The 17,824-nt window shown below is 40.8% G+C and overlaps 2 protein-coding genes across 6 annotated transcripts in view; one reads left to right on the forward strand and one right to left on the reverse strand.

Annotated features, from left to right (window-relative positions):
* tnmd (tenomodulin) overlaps positions 1-5,315 on the forward strand; it is an 81,132-nt gene extending 75,817 nt beyond the window's left edge. Inside the window, exon 7 of the mRNA XM_072436127.1 lies at positions 3,096-5,315. Coding sequence (XP_072292228.1) covers positions 3,096-3,305 — 210 coding nt within the window. The 3' untranslated portion in view covers positions 3,306-5,315. The remainder of the gene's footprint in view (positions 1-3,095) is intronic.
* Positions 5,316-9,256: 3,941 nt separating this feature from the next.
* elf1 (E74-like ETS transcription factor 1) overlaps positions 9,257-17,824 on the reverse strand; it is a 32,627-nt gene continuing 24,059 nt past the window's right edge. For all 5 annotated transcript variants that reach the window (XM_072436103.1, XM_072436106.1, XM_072436102.1 and 2 more), the window contains 7 exons: positions 15,738-15,912; positions 15,050-15,154; positions 14,469-14,627; positions 14,253-14,336; positions 13,034-13,226; positions 12,556-12,900; positions 9,257-11,805 (listed from right to left, as the gene is read on the reverse strand). In XM_072436103.1, the coding sequence (XP_072292204.1) occupies positions 11,049-11,805; positions 12,556-12,900; positions 13,034-13,226; positions 14,253-14,336; positions 14,469-14,627; positions 15,050-15,154; positions 15,738-15,912 (1,818 nt within the window). In that variant the 3' untranslated portion in view covers positions 9,257-11,048. The remainder of the gene's footprint in view (positions 11,806-12,555; positions 12,901-13,033; positions 13,227-14,252; positions 14,337-14,468; positions 14,628-15,049; positions 15,155-15,737; positions 15,913-17,824) is intronic.

Genomic DNA, 17,824 nt, shown 5'->3' on the forward strand with positions numbered 1-17,824 from the left:
TTGTTGGTAAAATCTCAAATGTAACCATATAATCCACTATATTTGAGTGAAATGTACTTTACTTTAACACAATAAAAGTGTCTTGCCCAAGGACAAGACCAACAGCAAGAATCAAACTGTCTTCTTATGATTTAGCACCAACTAAGTAACAACCTTCACTGAGATACTGTACACTAGTTTGGTAAGGGCAAAAACAGGGGAGACAATTTTAGTCAAACCTCTATATTTTCTCTGGATTTTTTGTCCAATATAATAATATGGAATTAGATTAATTGTTGCTACAAAATACAACATTTTATTCCTCACCTAAAAATCAGTGGATGAGGTAAAAAAGAAAAAAAGTAAACGCCTGTGATAGACTTCCCACTATTTCAGCGGGAATGAAAGTCAGCTTCTAAATCCCCTCCATAATATAGCAGGGGAGTGACCGGGCTCTCCGTGTGCTCCTGCGGGTCCTGTCCTCTTAAACAACTCGCGCACATTTCCGATTCCCAGCAGTGGATGTGTTTTGTTCTGCCCCACTGCATGTTAGCGGAGACATTTTTTTAAACACTTACAAAGGGAATTATGCCAGTCTGTTGTGGTGTGTTGAAGGCAGCGGTGCGCCCGGCAACTCCTGCCCCGGGATGCCCTGCTTTTAGCTCCGTCTCCACGGATCCATTTGCTAAAAGAGATTGAAATGTGGTCAAATGCTTTTCGACTCCTTCCACCGGCGAGTTAAGTGGCACTCCAGCGAACCCCAGATTGGAGTTGTTCAAAGTCGTGCCAAGCGACCCCCGCCAGTCCAGTCCACAACACAAACCGCACAATGGAAAAATCCAAGGGCCATTAATTCTACCCAATTTACCTTTCGCTTGGCCCACCTCTGTAAATTCCGAGGCAGCCAGCGAGCGTAAATGAAAGAATCCTTGTTAGGGCGATCATTACGCTGCTAATTGCTTGCGCGCACTTAAAGTCAAGGTCAGGGGGAGGGCGCCAAGGCATGGGGAGTGCTAATTTGAATGCTCGATTGGAGGGAAGGGGAGTCGGCCATTTTGGTGCAGGCAGAGAGTGTGAGTTTCAGTTGGGGGAGTTAAAGAGGTCAGAGATGAAAGGAATAGTGTAATTATGCTGGTAACTACTGAGCGCGAGAGTGTCGTTGACTGGAGCCTGGGACTGTCGGAGAGACTGAGAGAGCAATGTCAAGCCCGCAGTGAAGAAACATGGGCCTGGCATAATAGAAAGGTCAAGAGAGGAGTATAGCCAGGCTACATCATGTTTTATTCTCTGCCAGCTTGGATTAACCTCGCGGCTATCAAATCATTGTCACATGCGGTTCGTCTGCGTGATTTTATTATTTAGTTTATTAATATCATGTAATTACGCTGCTTTCCATGGCTGGCACAAACCTCACCACTTAATTTGGACAAATTTGACCGACTTTAGACCAAATGGACTTTTCATTTTCATTGTGCCATGAGTGGGTTTTTTTGTTTTTTTTTCAAGGTCTAGTTGGTGTCTATTTGTATTTTTATTTAGAATTTCGCCCTCTGGTCGTGTTCTGTGTCTCTCTTTTGTCGAGGAAGCTACACCTCTTCATCGGACTACACACTACGTCTTTACACATGACCCTAAAACGACAATAACAAGATAACAAGATGAATAGATCAGATTTGTCTGTGTTTTAAAACAACTGCTGCATTTGAAAGTACAATCATCGTTAACATTTTTGTCTTTGCCAAATTAGTTTGCCGTGTTTTGCATATTTTCAACACAATCATAAAGGAATATGATAACTTACATGACTGTTTATATGTCACTTCAATAATACAATAACTGCAGAAATGAGATCATGATCAGGCCTGTGGTGCCACTGTTAATTCATTATAAAAACATGAATACTGTTTCACAAATCTGGAGAATCAATGGCTTGTTATTTGACACATTTTGGTTTTGATTTTCTTGAAAGCAAAAGAAAGCAGGTACAAAATAGTTCTAACAAGCTGTGTAAAAGACTCTGTAAAGTAGGGCTATCAAAACTTAATTGATACTTTTATCGGTACTGAAATTGGATACAAATTTCAGGGAAAAAAATACATAAAAGGAGAAGAGAAGAAACGATCTTACAGTTGAACAGTTTGAGGAATTATATATCTATTTCAGATTTATAAAACTAAACAGATTTATTAAAGAAACTACAGCTGCTTGACAAAAAATGACAGACCGTTCACTAACGATTGTGTTTCCATTATCATTCTGGCGTTGCAATCGGTAAAGAGTATTGAGCCTTTGATTTGGAGAGCGAGTTTGAAATGTGAGTTTTGCGACAGCGTAGAGCAACAATGCTTTATCCCACGCATCACTTGTTACCACTGTTTCGGTTCTTTCAAACCTCCTCACGACCCACAACAGGCCCATCCATTCTCACTCTCACTCTGCTCTCACCTTGCCTTGAGACCAATGGCATTTGTCGCGCCTGTGTGTCTGTGTGTCTGTGTGTCTGTGTGTCTGTCTGTGTGTGTGTGTGTCTGTGTGTCTGTGTGTGTGTGTGTCTGTGTGTGTCTGTGTGTGTGTGTCTGTGTGTGTCTGTGTGTGTGTGTGTGTGTGTGTGTCTGTGTGTGTGTGTCTGTGTGTGTGTGTGTGTGTGTGTCTGTGTGTGTGTGTGTCTGTGTGTGTCTGTGTGTGTGTGTGTGTGTGTGTGTGTGTCTGTGTGTGTCTGTGTGTGTGTGTGTGTGTGTGTGTCTGTGTCTGTGTCTGTGTCTGTGTCTGTGTGTGTGTGTCTGTGTGTGTGTGTCTGTGTGTGTGTGTCTGTGTGTGTGTCTGTGTGTGTGTGTCTGTGTGTGTGTGTGTGTGTGTGTGTCTGTGTGTGTGTGTGTGTGTGTGTGTGTGTGTGTCTGTGTGTGTGTGTGTCTGTGTGTGTGTGTGTGTGTGTCTGTGTGTGTGTGTGTGTGTGTCTGTGTGTGTGTCTGTGTGTGTGTGTGTGTGTGTGTGTGTCTGTGTGTGTGTGTGTGTGTGTCTGTGTGTGTGTGTGTGTCTGTGTGTGTGTGTGTGTGTGTCTGTGTGTGCGTGTGTGTGCGACTCTAACCCTCTGTCCCACCTCTCGTGTCCTATTGCAGAGAGATGTCGGCATCGAGCTGGATAACCGCTTGGATGACCTCGGCTTCTGCTGCCAGCACTGTCGCCGTGGTTACCGCTACTGCCGCCGCTACCACGAGCCGCTGGGTGGTTTCAACCCGTGGCCCTACTACTACCAGGGAGGCCGCACCATCTGTCAAATTGTCATGCCGTGCAACTGGTGGATCGCCCGCATGCTTGGACGGATCTGAGCGGGAAAGGCTGGTTTTGTCCCTTTGTAAGGGCGGGACGGCGCTGCGGTGGTGATAAATATTCCAGACAACTTGTGAGAGGATAGCAGCCCATTGCACGCAATTATTTCCCAATCATAAAGTTGGCCCGTCGAGCATTAGTCAGTCTGAACAGTTTATTTGGGAGTTCGAGCATTCAAAGCCATTTATTCTGTGCTCTTTTTGCCTTGCTTATCAACTGACACCGACTCAAACAGTCTTAGATGATGAGGATTTAAAATTGTTGCAAAATCTAATAGACTAAAGCACTGTACATTTTATTTCAAACTCATCCTATTTAACTCTTTTTTTACAAATATCCTATTATCACTTTTTTTTAATAACAAAAGACATGGCTTATATGACATTACATGCTTCTGTCTTTTATGTATTTTAGCCGAGTGTAGCTCTCTACACACTATTCATCAGTTTGTATACCTATATCTGGCTGCATGACTAATTAAATGATACAAAATAAAACATCAGCCCCACAGCACAGACATCCATTGACATGCATTGACAGATTTTGCACTGATCAATCAAAACATCAACAAACATACGACATATATGCGGACCCAGGAATACACAACAAACTGTGAACAATTTGTGTTAGTTTTACTGCAGGATCAGCTTAGACAAAATACTGAGTTCGGTTATATTAACAGGTGCTTAATGATGAGATGCTTAACAACATCAGAACAATATGCTTAATTATATTCTATACAATAAAGTCACGATGGCTGGCTTGTGTAATATTGTATTTCAGAAATTATAACTCTAAGAAGGCGTAAGAAAAATGGTGCTATAGATTTGCTCAAAAATGTATCTTTGTACAGTATATTCTTCAAGACTAACATTAATAGTTAAGGGATGACTTTAGATGATGACCTGCATACAATTGTACGAGCCAAAGTGATGCATAATGAGTTTGTAGCCAAAATAATCTAATAGCATTTGTCTGGTTGGCTAATATTGATGCCATTTCAGATTTTAAAAGGTGAAATTGAATAATATTTGAAAATAAAATGTACTTTGTGGGGCAATTTACCTCCTTGAGAATATGTTTGTGGGAAATATAATAGCAGTAATAGACAATATACTGGTAAACAATTTTATATTTACTAAAGAATAACTACTACACGAGTTCAGTGGTAGTTTTTGGCTCACTCAAGACAAAAAAAAACTTACATCTGTCATTGTTTTTTTGCTTGTAATCTAACCGTTATCGCAAATGGAACAAAAACGCATTTGTTCACTTGTGTTTCTTCTTTTCCAAGATGATTTTACGTTTCTGTCTGTCTGGCTCAAACAAACTCTTTTTAGCTAACATTTGTAATTGTTCTGTCATCTTTTCAACAAGGTGCATAAACGCTCCGGTGTATTGAGCGAACGGAACGGTACTTTTCTTGTCACTTTGAAGCATTACTGTACCCATATATACATATATATATATCTCTCTCTCTGTGTTATTTCAATTAAAATGTCATTGTATCAAATAATCTCACTTGTTGCTATCATATGAAACAATGTATTCAAGAACTTAATACCCTGGGGTGTTTGTGTCTAGTCTAAGCTGTTGAAATGTGTGCTTTGCAATCCATATAATAGACAAGTCTTCTTTCTCGTCTTCATTAGCCTCAGTGCTCATTAGCAGAAACATTTAGCATGAAATTAAACGAGCGTACTGACAAAGACGTCCACAAGCCTATATGCATTTGGTTGCTTTGCATTCCATCTTGTCTCCTGCAAGCATTGTAATAAAGCATTGTTAATGTAAAAGATCTCTCACAGTAAGTAAATATTGTTTTTGATTCATGTCAGGAGGCTGCGTATGCTAATGTCGTCAGTTGCATCAATAATATTTGGCAGCTGAAACCTGGTTTGGCTCAAAACATATTACTGTATGTAAATTTTTTATGGATATGCTCATAAATGAGAGTTCAAGCTTTCTACCATATTGTTATTTTTAAATCAATAAAGGCAATGGCCCGGGGCAATGTGTCAAGTAAAGAATAGTGGCATTGTGAGTTAACAAATCCAGTAATTGCAATCATACTTCAAATAAACTGTCAAGAGAGTGTACAGCTGAAGCCCCCAAGGCAAAATAGGAAATAAAAAGTTAGCAAATATCACTGTATATAATAATCTTTTCCTTCAGAACATATCAAATAGTTGCATTCCTTATTAAAACATATGAAGTCACAGCCCTTTCTTTTGCAATTTTATGATGATTTTCTTTTCTTTTTTTTAAGAGAGGGTTGTCAATCCAGCTCTGTCTCTGAGGAATCTGAAGACTTCTTTTGTGCTGCTGTGGAGAGAGTAAATTACCATGGAAGCCTTGAGACTTGGAATGGAGAACGGGATGGCAAGGACCCTGAGTGGAGAAGGTTTGATACCAATAATATAGTTGGTTTCCCTCTGAGCTGCTTCCTGCCTATGGGACTAGAAAAAAAACGTTTAATATAACCATGAAAGTCAAACTTGAAAGTGGGAAGATATGTAACAATTATAATTCATCTTTATAAAGGGCTGTAAAGACGAGTTAGTGACGCTATAGGGGTCATCGATGGAAACAGTCAATATTTTGTAGGAATATTTACTACACGTAGATCATAGTTAAAATCGTCATTGGATGAAGCGCGAGCATCTGAAGCGTGTCAAGTTTCAGTTCAATATAATATAGGAGGAGGAAACATTGTGTTAAGTGAATTAATGACGTGTGTATGCCAGGAGTTAATATTTAATTCCACAGCAGTTCGAACGTATGGGCGATGTTCAGGAAAAAATGCTCTGCACAAGAAATGTTTTATTTAGGAGAAATCTAAAACAAATGATCTGATTGCCAACGCAGGCTGTTTTCTAAATAGACTTGATTTTCATCTCCCAGACGTGCTTGAGCGGGCCTGGCTATAATAAAGCAGCCTATAGTTACATTTGCTTTCGTTTGAAGGGCGAATATAAGAACATCTCCAAAAGAAGCACACGTTTCATATGCGCCCTCGAGTGCTTGTTTATCACTGTTTTGATGGGGAGGAGGAGGAACAAGGTGGACTGCGCAACGGGAGGTGGCGCAGATAGTGATGCGTAAAAAGCGCACAGTTCAGAGGAAAGCGCCTCCACGTTGCCCGGAGAAATATCCACCATCAAACACGGGTGAATTAATGTGTCACTTATTAAAACGGAGAGCGCGTGGAGGAAAAACTCTCCTGCCTATTTTTAATTTCAAATATCATCCTTTCGTTTAGATCTGTGACTATTGTTGGATTGAGGAGAGCGGAAAGCAACGTTTGAGGAGTGTGTGCGTTAGTAAGAGTGACCTGGAGCGACTGTGGCGCGCGCAGCGAGAGGACGCGCGTGCCAACAGTGCCATCTCGTGGCGAACAGGCGGTCCTGCGCAATTACGCACGATCCAGCTGTTGTTTTTCACACTTTTGAATCATTGGACATTTCAACGGAACTCATGGAACTTTTCTTCCTTATTGTTAATATTGTCGTTGCTTACACTGTTTTTCAAGCAGTAACAGACAGCCGTGATTTCAACGACAGTAACGGCATCCAATGCGTGATGCCCGGGCCAAGTCTGGTGACCTGGTGGTTAAATAATCTCTTTCTCTCCTTTCTACTGTTTCTGCCAGAAGCTGCGGGCACAATAAAGTCAGTTGTCATCCTTCAGCCGTCCCCACTGTGAGAGGCTGCATGGCACAGCAGTAAACACTCGCGCAGTGTCAGTGGCTGCGGGCGACACAGAAATAGTCCTCCCGCGCGCCTCTGCCCCCCTCTCTCCCTCGCTGGGCCCCGGCCCTGCCCGCTTCATCTTCGGGGCTCTCTCTGATTCAGTCACCGCCGGTTGGAGCAGTGCGCACATAAAGCATGCTGGTAGCTTTCCATTACTTTGGTAATCCATAACAACCATTCGTTTACCATATGGCAGCCCGATCGATGGGAGAGCTGAGCAGAAAAAGCAAAGTGTCTGTTTGAGTGTAATAGACCGTTGTGCCTTGTTCTCTGCTTGAGCAATTGTTTTAAAAGCACTTTCTTTCTGAGTGAAGTTTATTTGCAATATAAGGAGTTAGCCACTGAATTGTAGACGTAATTTTCGTTATGAGATTCAATGGACCTTAACCTCACACTGAAACACTTTATTGACACATAGTAGACCTAATAACAGATTACAACAATATTAGGCTACAAAGAAACGTTGTGAGCAGCATACCAGTTAGGTGTGAGCTATAATATTGCATTGCGTCAGTTGATATACCGAGATAATTCATTTGGTGATACAGTATCGATATTGTGGGCTGCTGTATCGAGATTTCGTTCTGTGACAACAATTTGTTGCTTGTTTAGAGAAAGGAAACCACTTTGTGCAATAGGTTTGACAAGTTCACTGTTATGATGATAAATATTACATTAAATATTAAGTTTGTGCAGGTGTGGTGTAACAAAGAAATATTGTTGTTAAACTGTATTTGATTCTTAAGAATTAGTGACACATAAATTGCAGATTTTTTTTGCAATATTGCTTATGGCATGTATTGCAAAGCTCATTTTGAGAGCTCTTTTGAGCAAGGGGAATACTATCTAAGTATATAAATGCATTAATGACTTGGACAGCCAATTTATTAAATATATTGAAATTAAATGAGTTTGTTTTGCTGGATGAGGAGTGGGAAGGTATATCCACACCAACATTCCACTCAATTTTAGAACTATGTGTTTGGGCCTCAAAACCTCCACCATGGATCATACTCCTTGCAGCTTGCAGAAGTATGACAAAAACTGCTCCGACGATTAAGGACTAGACTAAGACTAGACTAGACTAGACTACTCAATTTGAATATGGACAAATTCGATTAACAATGGACAAAATGGGACTTTTGTTTTTATTTTGGACTTAATATGCTTCAACCCTTCTTTTCTTCTTATTTTGAAATTGTAATTCTTTACTTATCTAGTGTCTCTCTGGTCTTGCCCGGTTATGTTTTTGTTGTTTAATGTTCCCAAAAAAAAAGCTAATAAAGATTGGGTGAGATTTAGACTCATAGCTGTTAGTCAGGTCTAGTGCCAGTGACAGTGCTAATTCAGCGCAGATCAAAGCCTAAATGATGAATGATCAAATACTATGTTATCCTCTAATTTTAGAAATATCTGAATTCTGAATACCACCAAATGAACTGTACTGGAAAACAGTTGTTCTAATTTAGTGTTTTCAATACATGTATTCATTTCCAAACACTGCCTATACATTATTTTACTCAAGCAGACTACTATCAGCGCATGAGGGCACACATTGTGTTGTTTATGCGAGTGCTCATACCCTTTATTGGATGGCGAGGTGCACAGAAGTGTGGGAGTAGGCAACACCACCAGGCACAGTAAAGGCAACCATGCCAGACAGCTTGCTGCACCAGCTTCCCGCCCTGAAATCTCACACAAGCACCCCATCCAAGCCAATATTCACATCCACACAGCACATGCTCTAATCCATCTCAGTCAGTGCAACCCTTCCACACGCCAAGCAGCACATCCTTCAGTCACAGCAGCAGCATCAGGGACTCTCTCCTCAGAGAGTTTCCAGCTCTGAGCATGTCAAATGTTAATGTATTCATCCGCCCACCACAGTCGCCGGAGAAGCAGCACTGCTCTTAAGTACAGTCCAATCAGTCTCCAGTCTGCTAATGGCCCCCTCACAGCCAGTCACCACACTGGCTTTGTCAGACTTTTCAAATGTCATGTGGCCGAATGTCCCTCAAATCTGCACGTCCTCACAATATAAAGAAAAAGAACTTAATTTAATTATTCCAGGCACAAGTAATGAATTGATCAAGTAACCTGGTCGGAGCCGTTTCTCCCAGTGTTTACCATAATTTAGTTTTTTGGTTTCTCCAAACGGCCTTTATATAAAGGCGACACAATAACAAAAAACAAGGGAGTACAGAAGGAGATTGTTTTTTAATTATGCATGAATATTTTGTAAAAATCTATTCTATATTCAGCATAAAGAAAGCTACTGACAACCCAAGACAGTAAAAGCAACAAAATAGGACAAGCAGACATACCTCAGGCAAGTCAGAAAGCAGCTCATCCTCGCTCACTCAAGGTCTAAGATTTTAATGCAAATGTAACCCAGCATAAGAAAAGATTGTCCCTATAAATTTGCATATGAACTTTAAAAACTATATACATTCGGAGTGCTGGAACAGAGTAAGCAGCGGGTAAGTCCTGTCCTTAGGTGCCGGAGCAGATGGAGGTCAGTATGTCTCAATGCCCTCAGCGTGAAGCTACAGTCTGGGGAAAATACAACCAATTTAGTCGAGAAACCGTTCAGGATCAATATGGCTTCATCCAGGCAGGACCAAGGGGCCAATCAGATGGCTGCCCTGAGAGGTCCTTAACAAAGTGGGCCAGCAAATGAAGAGGGCACAGACTGAACTGACCCCTGAGCAGGAGAGGAGGAGTTAGAGAGCAGGAGAAATGCATGAATTCATCAAGAGCACACTGGTGAAATATATTACACACATTTTCTGCATGTTGAGGTATGTCCGCCGAAAGAGAGAATCCAAGCACATTCATGATTAAAAAAGTAAAAGGGTATCTACAATAGCACAATAAAACATCGGTATAATAATGTACGATTACGCTCTGAGTCACAAAATACTCCTCATTATACAGTATCTGGTGCTATTCAAAGTAATCATCATAAGCTTCATCCTCATATTCAATGCATTTCCCTCATGTTCATGTTCATGCATGTAAATAGAAGTCAAATGAGCCTTTTTTTAAATACAGAATTTCACAAAATAAATAATTTGTTGTGGCCATAAAATTGAATCTGAATTGCATCAATGTTTACATATGTATATATGTATAGTATATTCCATTTCATATAAACACACTTTAAACCTTGAAGATAACTCTGCTTTACTTATTTGCACCTCACTACCTTAATGGTGTTTTTGGACTCCTGCTCTGTATAAAAAGCTTTGATGTTCAACTGTCCTTGGAACATACTGGAACACACATGTCCATTTCCATAGTAACACAGTGTTTAAGGCGCATAGTGGGAGAGGATGGATAGCTTTCATGTTTGTATCAAAATAAATGAAGAAATATCTTCATGGAAATCTTTTAAGCTATTTAGCCCACTGTTAATCTGTTACAGGTTGTTTCCAAGAAAACAGTGAGCTTTTAAATGTCCTATAAGGCACACAGCTGAGCTCTGAGAGCAGAGTATCTGGTTTAAACGCGCATGCATCAGGCATGTCACCATCTGAATAACTGCACCATTTGGCTTTCAGTCTTCGGTTTTGGTTTAAGCTGGTATAAAGCCCCTAAAGTCTTTTCAAACATAAAATTACATTAGGGTAAATTATTAACTGGCACACGTGGTTTTGAGAGATCACTGGTTTATCCGATGGCTCTTCTCCTGGTGGGCATGTGTTTGCATCTTGGGGCAAAAGTCTATCAAAGGTAACTCCAGGTCTGATCAGGGACTTCACACAAACAATCCCTTATTTTCTTTTTAAATTAGGCACATGGTCACAAATGTGTGCGTAAACAAAAAATCCTGAGGCCAAGCTTAATAACCTTTCAGAATATTGTGCTGCAAGATCCCTTGCTCTGATCTTTGATCAGAATTCTATGGAAGGAGTAGAAATATTTAGTTTGTGGTCAAATTGGTTCAAATGTAGCACTTTGTGGAGCGTGTGAGGATTCCAGCAGTCCTCAGGCTTCTGCAGCCTCTGTCTTAATCTGGATAAAGTTTGCGGGCAGCTGCAGAGACAGGGGCAGCTCATGCAGGCTTTTGAGAGTGTGTTGTGGCTGTAGAGACATCTCCCCGTGCACCTCCAGCTCTTCCACAGGGGTCAGGCCTTCACTGGGGCTGCTGCTCTGGGAGGCGTGTCCGTTCATTATGATTTCACTTCCAGCCTCCGGGCCGTGCTGCTGACTGCTGTCAATGATCACAGTCCGATAAGGCAGCTCGGACTCATCCACCAGTGATGCATCACCGTTCACTATGGACTGGAAGTAGCTCGGGTCCAACAGCTCCTCCTTGACCTGCAGCCTAGAGAAGTCACTGGATTTGAGCACTGTAGCAATTACAGTGCCGGGCTGCTGTGCCACCATAGTCTGCCCACAGGTGGTGTTGATGGCGACCAGGCGCGGCAGCCCATTGGTGTTTGAAGCTGTGGAACTAATGACTCCTGGAGTAGTACAGGAAGTGGAGGAGGAGACCATGGAGGGGCTCAGGCTGGTGACAAGTAGGCCATCTTGTAGACTGCTGGCCCCACCTGTTAGAGAGGCTGTCTGGATGGTGAGCATCTCCTTTCCAGCAGCTGTGGCAGAGGGCACTGTGTGGAGTATGACTCGAGGGGGAGAACAAGTGGCTGAGTCCCCATTGGCCAGAACTGTGAGGGGCATGGACTGGAGTGATCCAGGAGAAGTCATAACCATAGGAACAGATGTGGGAGCAGTGATGTTCCTTAGGAGACAGAACAAACAAGCTTAGCATAAATAAAGCAGTAAACAGAATATCTAACGGAGTTTCTTCATCTTCTTTGTTGGCCTTGTTGTATTCAAATATTAATTTACTCCCTTAGTAAATATAGACAAGGATTATTTTTTAATGGAGCCTTACTGCGAAAGTTACACTGCACACATTTATAATCCTCCCCAGAACTAATAACCTTATTAATATAATAAACACTCTGTTGTCTGTTGTACCGCTGTAGTCATTATTCTCCTTGTTTTCGAAGTGCAAACATTGTTGAACAGTTGATAAAATATGCAACTGACTGATATAGTAACAAAAGCACCAAAACAGGGAGTTAAGCAAAGTAAAATGTAACATGATGCATTGCTGTACAGACTTTCCACCTTTGGGATCCAGTTCCTAGCCTAACAGGCCCATGTTATGAATCGACTTTTCATTTGCCTTCCTCTTGAAATACCACACATTCTGTAAATTATATTATACAAACAGGAACAGTCAGTGCCTGGTTTATGATAATTCTATGATAAAAACGGTCTAAGTATTTGCATTCAGAGAAGAAAGGACTGCAATTAATTTGATGACAATAAAAATAATTTAACAAAGACAAGCTATGTAACTTAAAACAATATCTGCCGTTAACGATCAGTGATGGTTCTAACTCTTGGTGTTCAGCATTATAGAGTTTATTTTTTGAAACTTTCTATACTGTAAAATGCATTGGCTGTATTTTGTCCTTACCTCAGAGCTTGTATTGGGTCTTGAGAAAGAGCACCGTGACAGGCTTGTAGCATATGAACAGAATGTAGTTGCTCGTCTAGTTCTTCCTCTTTGATTTCTCGAAACAAAAAGTGATCCTCTGGTTCTCGCTTCATGCTCCTGGCCTGAAGATGGTGCTGGCTGTGGGCTCGACTGTTCCCTTTGCGTACCGCAGACCTCCCATTGGCGGATCTTTGGTTTCCATAGTTTACATCAGAACCCTGGTCTTCATCCTCTATGATAACTAAATCAGGAGGCATTTCTTTAAATTGATAAACAAGACGCTGCCCCTCCACCTTTGCCAGAATTCCTCGCTGGTAGTAGTACCTGAAAGATCAAAACACAAGAGTACATTTTTTAGATATATTGCATAGTTAAGCTTTTTTGTAAATTAATCCATCCAATCTTGCTTTTATGAGAACACAACCCAAGCAGAGGTAACATTGGGTTACACCATTACCTGAGAGCTCTTCCCATAGTCTCATAATTCATGTCAGGCTTGTTTTTGTGTTTGCCCCAAAGCTTGGAAACTGCCTTGGAGTCCACCAGCTTAAAGATGCCTTTTTCCCGCTGTGTCCACTTGATGTATTTGGGACAGGTGTTTTTATCTTGCAGTAGAGCCAGGAGGAATTCCCACAGGTAGATGGTATTGCCTGAAACAAGTACAGAAAAACTTTAGTTCTAAACAAGTTATTTCCTTTGCAATTAAGTTGTAACCCTAAACCCCAATTTAGGATAATGGTAAAATGGCTTTGGGAGAGTGAAGTGTGACATCATCGTTGTTGTTTGGGCCCAAATGTCCCATAAACACAAACAGCAGAAATAGTGGCTTTGTCTGAACCTCCTGATGAATTAAAGACATATCAGAGGAAACAAACCTTTCACACTAAAATTAAGGAAAAAATGGTTTAGCATTGTTTTTCATTTTAATAATGAATAATTGTATAATTTCTCTAACATTATCTTTGAAGGAAGACCAAACTGCACTGCACAGCTTTGTTCAAAACTCTGGAGCAGGTTAAAATCACCACCATTATAGTGAATGAGGCCAGGATTTCATTGGACCGAGAAGTAGCTAAAGTAAGAGTCATCACTTAACTATCCCAAAGTTGGAAAGAAATGTCAAGGGCTAAAAAAGTTTCTGATTCAATCCCTTCACAATCTGTATAGCATGAGTAATTCATGTTTTCAAAGCAGATATTAAAATATATCAAATGCATGTTTTTTAAGCCGTGTAATGATGAGTGTCATGTGATTATATGTCTGAACAGCACATTAAAAATAGCAAGATTGGGACTGGATTACTCCATTTTGTGCAATGCTTAGGCCTGAAGTGTTCAATAAACACACGCGCACGCGGACGCGCACGCGCACACACAAAACCTATGTGTCACACTCTATGGTGAGGTTCACACTGAGCACCACCAGTCTGCTTGTATCAGCCTAACATCAGTGTGCCCTCCAGCCTGCAATCACTTGTGCGTTCCTGTGAAACAAGGCACTCTGCAGTCCTCCCCATCCATTAAGTGCAGCAGATTCACCCCCTCTGGACTGCAGGGGTTGAGGAGCACCGTTAGAGCATCCCACCAGAGAGAAAACAGCATACACAAAAGGCGCAGAGACCTTGCGTTTTTTTTATTGCCGCATTATGCAGACAACTACTAGTTAACGTGGCTCACCTTTGCCCTCCTTGCTCTTCTTTCTGAGCGGCAGGGTAGGGGCGTTGATGGGCGAGCAGGGGCGCACTGGCCGCGGCTTCCGCACTATGAATCAAATAGCAGGATAGTGTGTTAAAAGGTGCAAGGTCGCAGCAAAGTCACTCAATTATCATGACGACTGGAGTGAAAATAAGAGCAATGTTTCAAAGAAGAAGAAATGAAAGAAAAAACGTATACCTTTGGTTTTCTTTTGTGGTTTGAAATGACACTTTTGTGGGATCTCATCCATGGAAGAAGTGTCCTCGTCTAGGGACATGTCAAGGCCACTGTTGTCAATTTGGTCTGGTCTGAGTGAGGCGTATGTCAAGTCTGCTTCCAGCATGCCATATGTGTGAACTGTACATAAAGGGCAGATTTACAGATGACATAAAGCATGGGAAAACATCAGTACATTATGCTGTACAAGTCTAGATTTAGTAATTGTGTAGCCTGTTATTGCCAATGTTTGCTTGTCCGTGAGTAACATAAATCAAGAGATTACAGTCATATATATGTTCAGTTTATAGAACATGTTGCAGACTATTTTATGGATTTATTTAACCATTTGGGTCTGTGTCTGAGAATATATCCAGCTATACTACTTGACCATATGGCCCTTTTAAGTTAATATCAGCCCTCGTTATTTAAAATTAGTTCTTATTAGGACAAATTCTTATTTACATTTTTTTCTTCCAATAACAATAAAATACTAATTCTATTTTTTTCCCTAGACAAAACCATATTGTGCCATATTAATTCCACATATTAAGAGGACATACTCATCCGCTTTTCATCCAGAATATTATTTGGAGACTCCATATTGAGAAGTGCTGCTGCTGCTTCATTTGTCTCCATGCTGTCCTCTGCCCCTGACACTGTTGTTTCTAAACAAGGAAACAAACACAATTCAAGTCCAATGCATTTGAGTGCTTTGCTCCTAATTGTATGTCGAGACCTTGTTGGATACAACTGAAAGGCTGCCATGACAACCATTGCCTGTTTTATTTCACCAGGTAGGAGAAGTTAAAAATAGATCGTACTTAATTAAAGGTGTTTTAATAGTACTGAAAAACAAGGGTGTGCTGTGGCTTGTTTCTCCACAAACTTGATTTGTAACTTTTCAGGTGGAGGATCTGCCACGTGCTTGTCTCCATGGAGAATGTTCTAGACTTTGTTTCAATCTCTATGGAGTAATGCAGGTGGCGAGCCCGCTACCAAGAATCTTATGCAGGACTGCTTAAAAATAACACGATGGTCTTTTAGAGTTATTTAGAAAAATATTTAAAAAAGCAGAGTTCTTGAATAAGGTATGAAAAGGTTAGGTATGTGATAAATCACAATACTTTTTTGGAAATTCTTGCATAGTTCAATGCATAGTTCATAAAAAATACCAAATGTTCTCATTTTAACTCATTAAAGACAAGGCAGTACCGGTAGTAATATACGAGAAAAATGAATGAAACTTACCAGACAGGTTGACTCCTCCCACAAGCATGGATGGCTCTTCAACCACATGCAGCGTCGTGTCCACCATGATGCCATTGGTCACTTCGTCAGACTCCAGCCCCGAGTAAACCTGCAGAAGATCTGCAGCTGGAACCTGCTCCACAATCACGGCTGGAAACACTGACGGGTCATCCAGCTGCAAACAGAAAATATATGGTTTTAGAATATTATGTATGTAATATATGTATCTTTATTTAGTGCAAGTAATACAAGTTCTATGTTCAAATAACCCCTTCAAATTCTGGGTGATTTTCCCTGTAAATCTTGAAAAATCATCCAAAATGGAAATCGTTTTTTTTTTTTAACTGTCTTCAGCATAAACAGGTCTGGGCACTTTGCGAAGGAGACAATCTATTTTTTACCCCTGCAGACAGATCTACTCTAAACTTTTATGGTAAATCTAAGGAGGATAAAAGCTGAAGTCCAGAGATTGAAATATAGTAAGCACTTTATGTCCCTTGACTATTGAAATTTCAACGTTGAAAGCGATATCTCTAAGATTTTTCATTCATTTAATTTCATAAAAGTTATAAGGTCTTGGCAGAATACATAGGAAAATTATGCCTTCGGAGTACTTAATAATCATGATAATCGACTACTAAAATCATTGACTGTTTTAATAACCAATCTGGAAAATACAGACTTTAAAACAAGACATATTTTCAAACAGCAGTAAAATTTAGGCTTTCCAATTAAATGTGGCATGCCCTTAAACCAAATTTTAATATAAAACCTGTAACTTATAGTGTAGACTTGAGAAGATGTGGAAGTGCTTCGCTTGTAAAAGGAAGGGCTCATTTCTGTGGTATTGCAGCAGCCCGCAGAGACCCTCTGAGGAAGACGGGAACCAGCTGTTTGGTTTAGCCCACTAACATTGAGAAGCTAATCATCCTCACACATTATATAAGCCCAAATGAATGTTAATGGATCAATCATGAATTTTCAGGCAAGCACCCCTCCATCACGGCCAAAAATTCACACTGGGGAATTCTGAGCTTCAAGTTGTCGACTCGTTTCAAACATGGCACGGGCAAATGGTGGAAAGGAGAGTGGTGGGACAAAGGGAATTAGCTGGGAATGGACTAGACCAGACATGAGAGGGACTTGGAAAAAACATCATAGGGTTCTACAACAAAAGCCTGTGTGGAGAGCCCTCAGTGCCTCATGTCAGCGGGAGAGACACAAGCACAAATTCTGTTCATCCTCAGATGGTCCTCCATGTCGGCTAGGGACCTTGAGTGGCAGCTGTCCGGCTCTGGCCAGTCAATAAAATCATGTAAAGGCTACAAATGGGCCAAAGGGCAAGGAAATGAATAATTGCTGTGCGTGTCTACTGTGGGCAGGGCAAATGCAGCAAATACAGAGTCACCGTGTGGGGTTTGATGGCAACAGCTTAGTGGTGCAAATGTCCAGCAGATGGCAGCAAAACACACATCAAAGACCTGGGTTGATCATAACACGTTAATCATAGCATTTCAATAATATTTCTACACAGCACCGAATATAATTTTCACACACAAACTAATCTATAAATAGCAGCAATGAGCCAGTTACCTGCAGTGGGCACATCTTTCACTCCCTAATAACTGTATTTTACTTTTATCTCATCCAGTAATGTAATGATACTTTGTGATTTATTTAATTACAAATTAATTATTGAGTCACAACCTGATAAAAAAGGGGGGAAGGTACACAGGGAGGAACCAGTATAAAGGCTTATCTGTCTCTTTGCACAAATGTCCATTGTTGCTGAGGGACCTCTAGGGCATACCAGGTGTCTGGGCTTTTGAGATGCAGGAATGGGGGGAGCAGAGTGGGAGGTACTGGAGATCATGGCTGCCCTCCCAAACCAGCTACAGTTTAACCAGCAAGCTAACAGACCAGCTCATTATTCAGGCATGCAGTGGAGATACACTGAAGAATGCATTCAAGTGGTATTATTATGACAGAATAATAATAGACAAATAATATAGCCTAACTAAAAGTGTTGCGGTTTACAACATTAAGAAGGTTAAAGCAAATATAACTAAAACAATAATTCATTGCTG

The sequence above is a fragment of the Eucyclogobius newberryi genome, unplaced genomic scaffold, assembly GCF_026437365.1.
Source record: "Eucyclogobius newberryi isolate DKJ021-1_F unplaced genomic scaffold, fEucNew1.0.hap1 SCAF_11, whole genome shotgun sequence".
Classification (NCBI taxonomy): domain Eukaryota; kingdom Metazoa; phylum Chordata; class Actinopteri; order Gobiiformes; family Gobiidae; genus Eucyclogobius; species Eucyclogobius newberryi.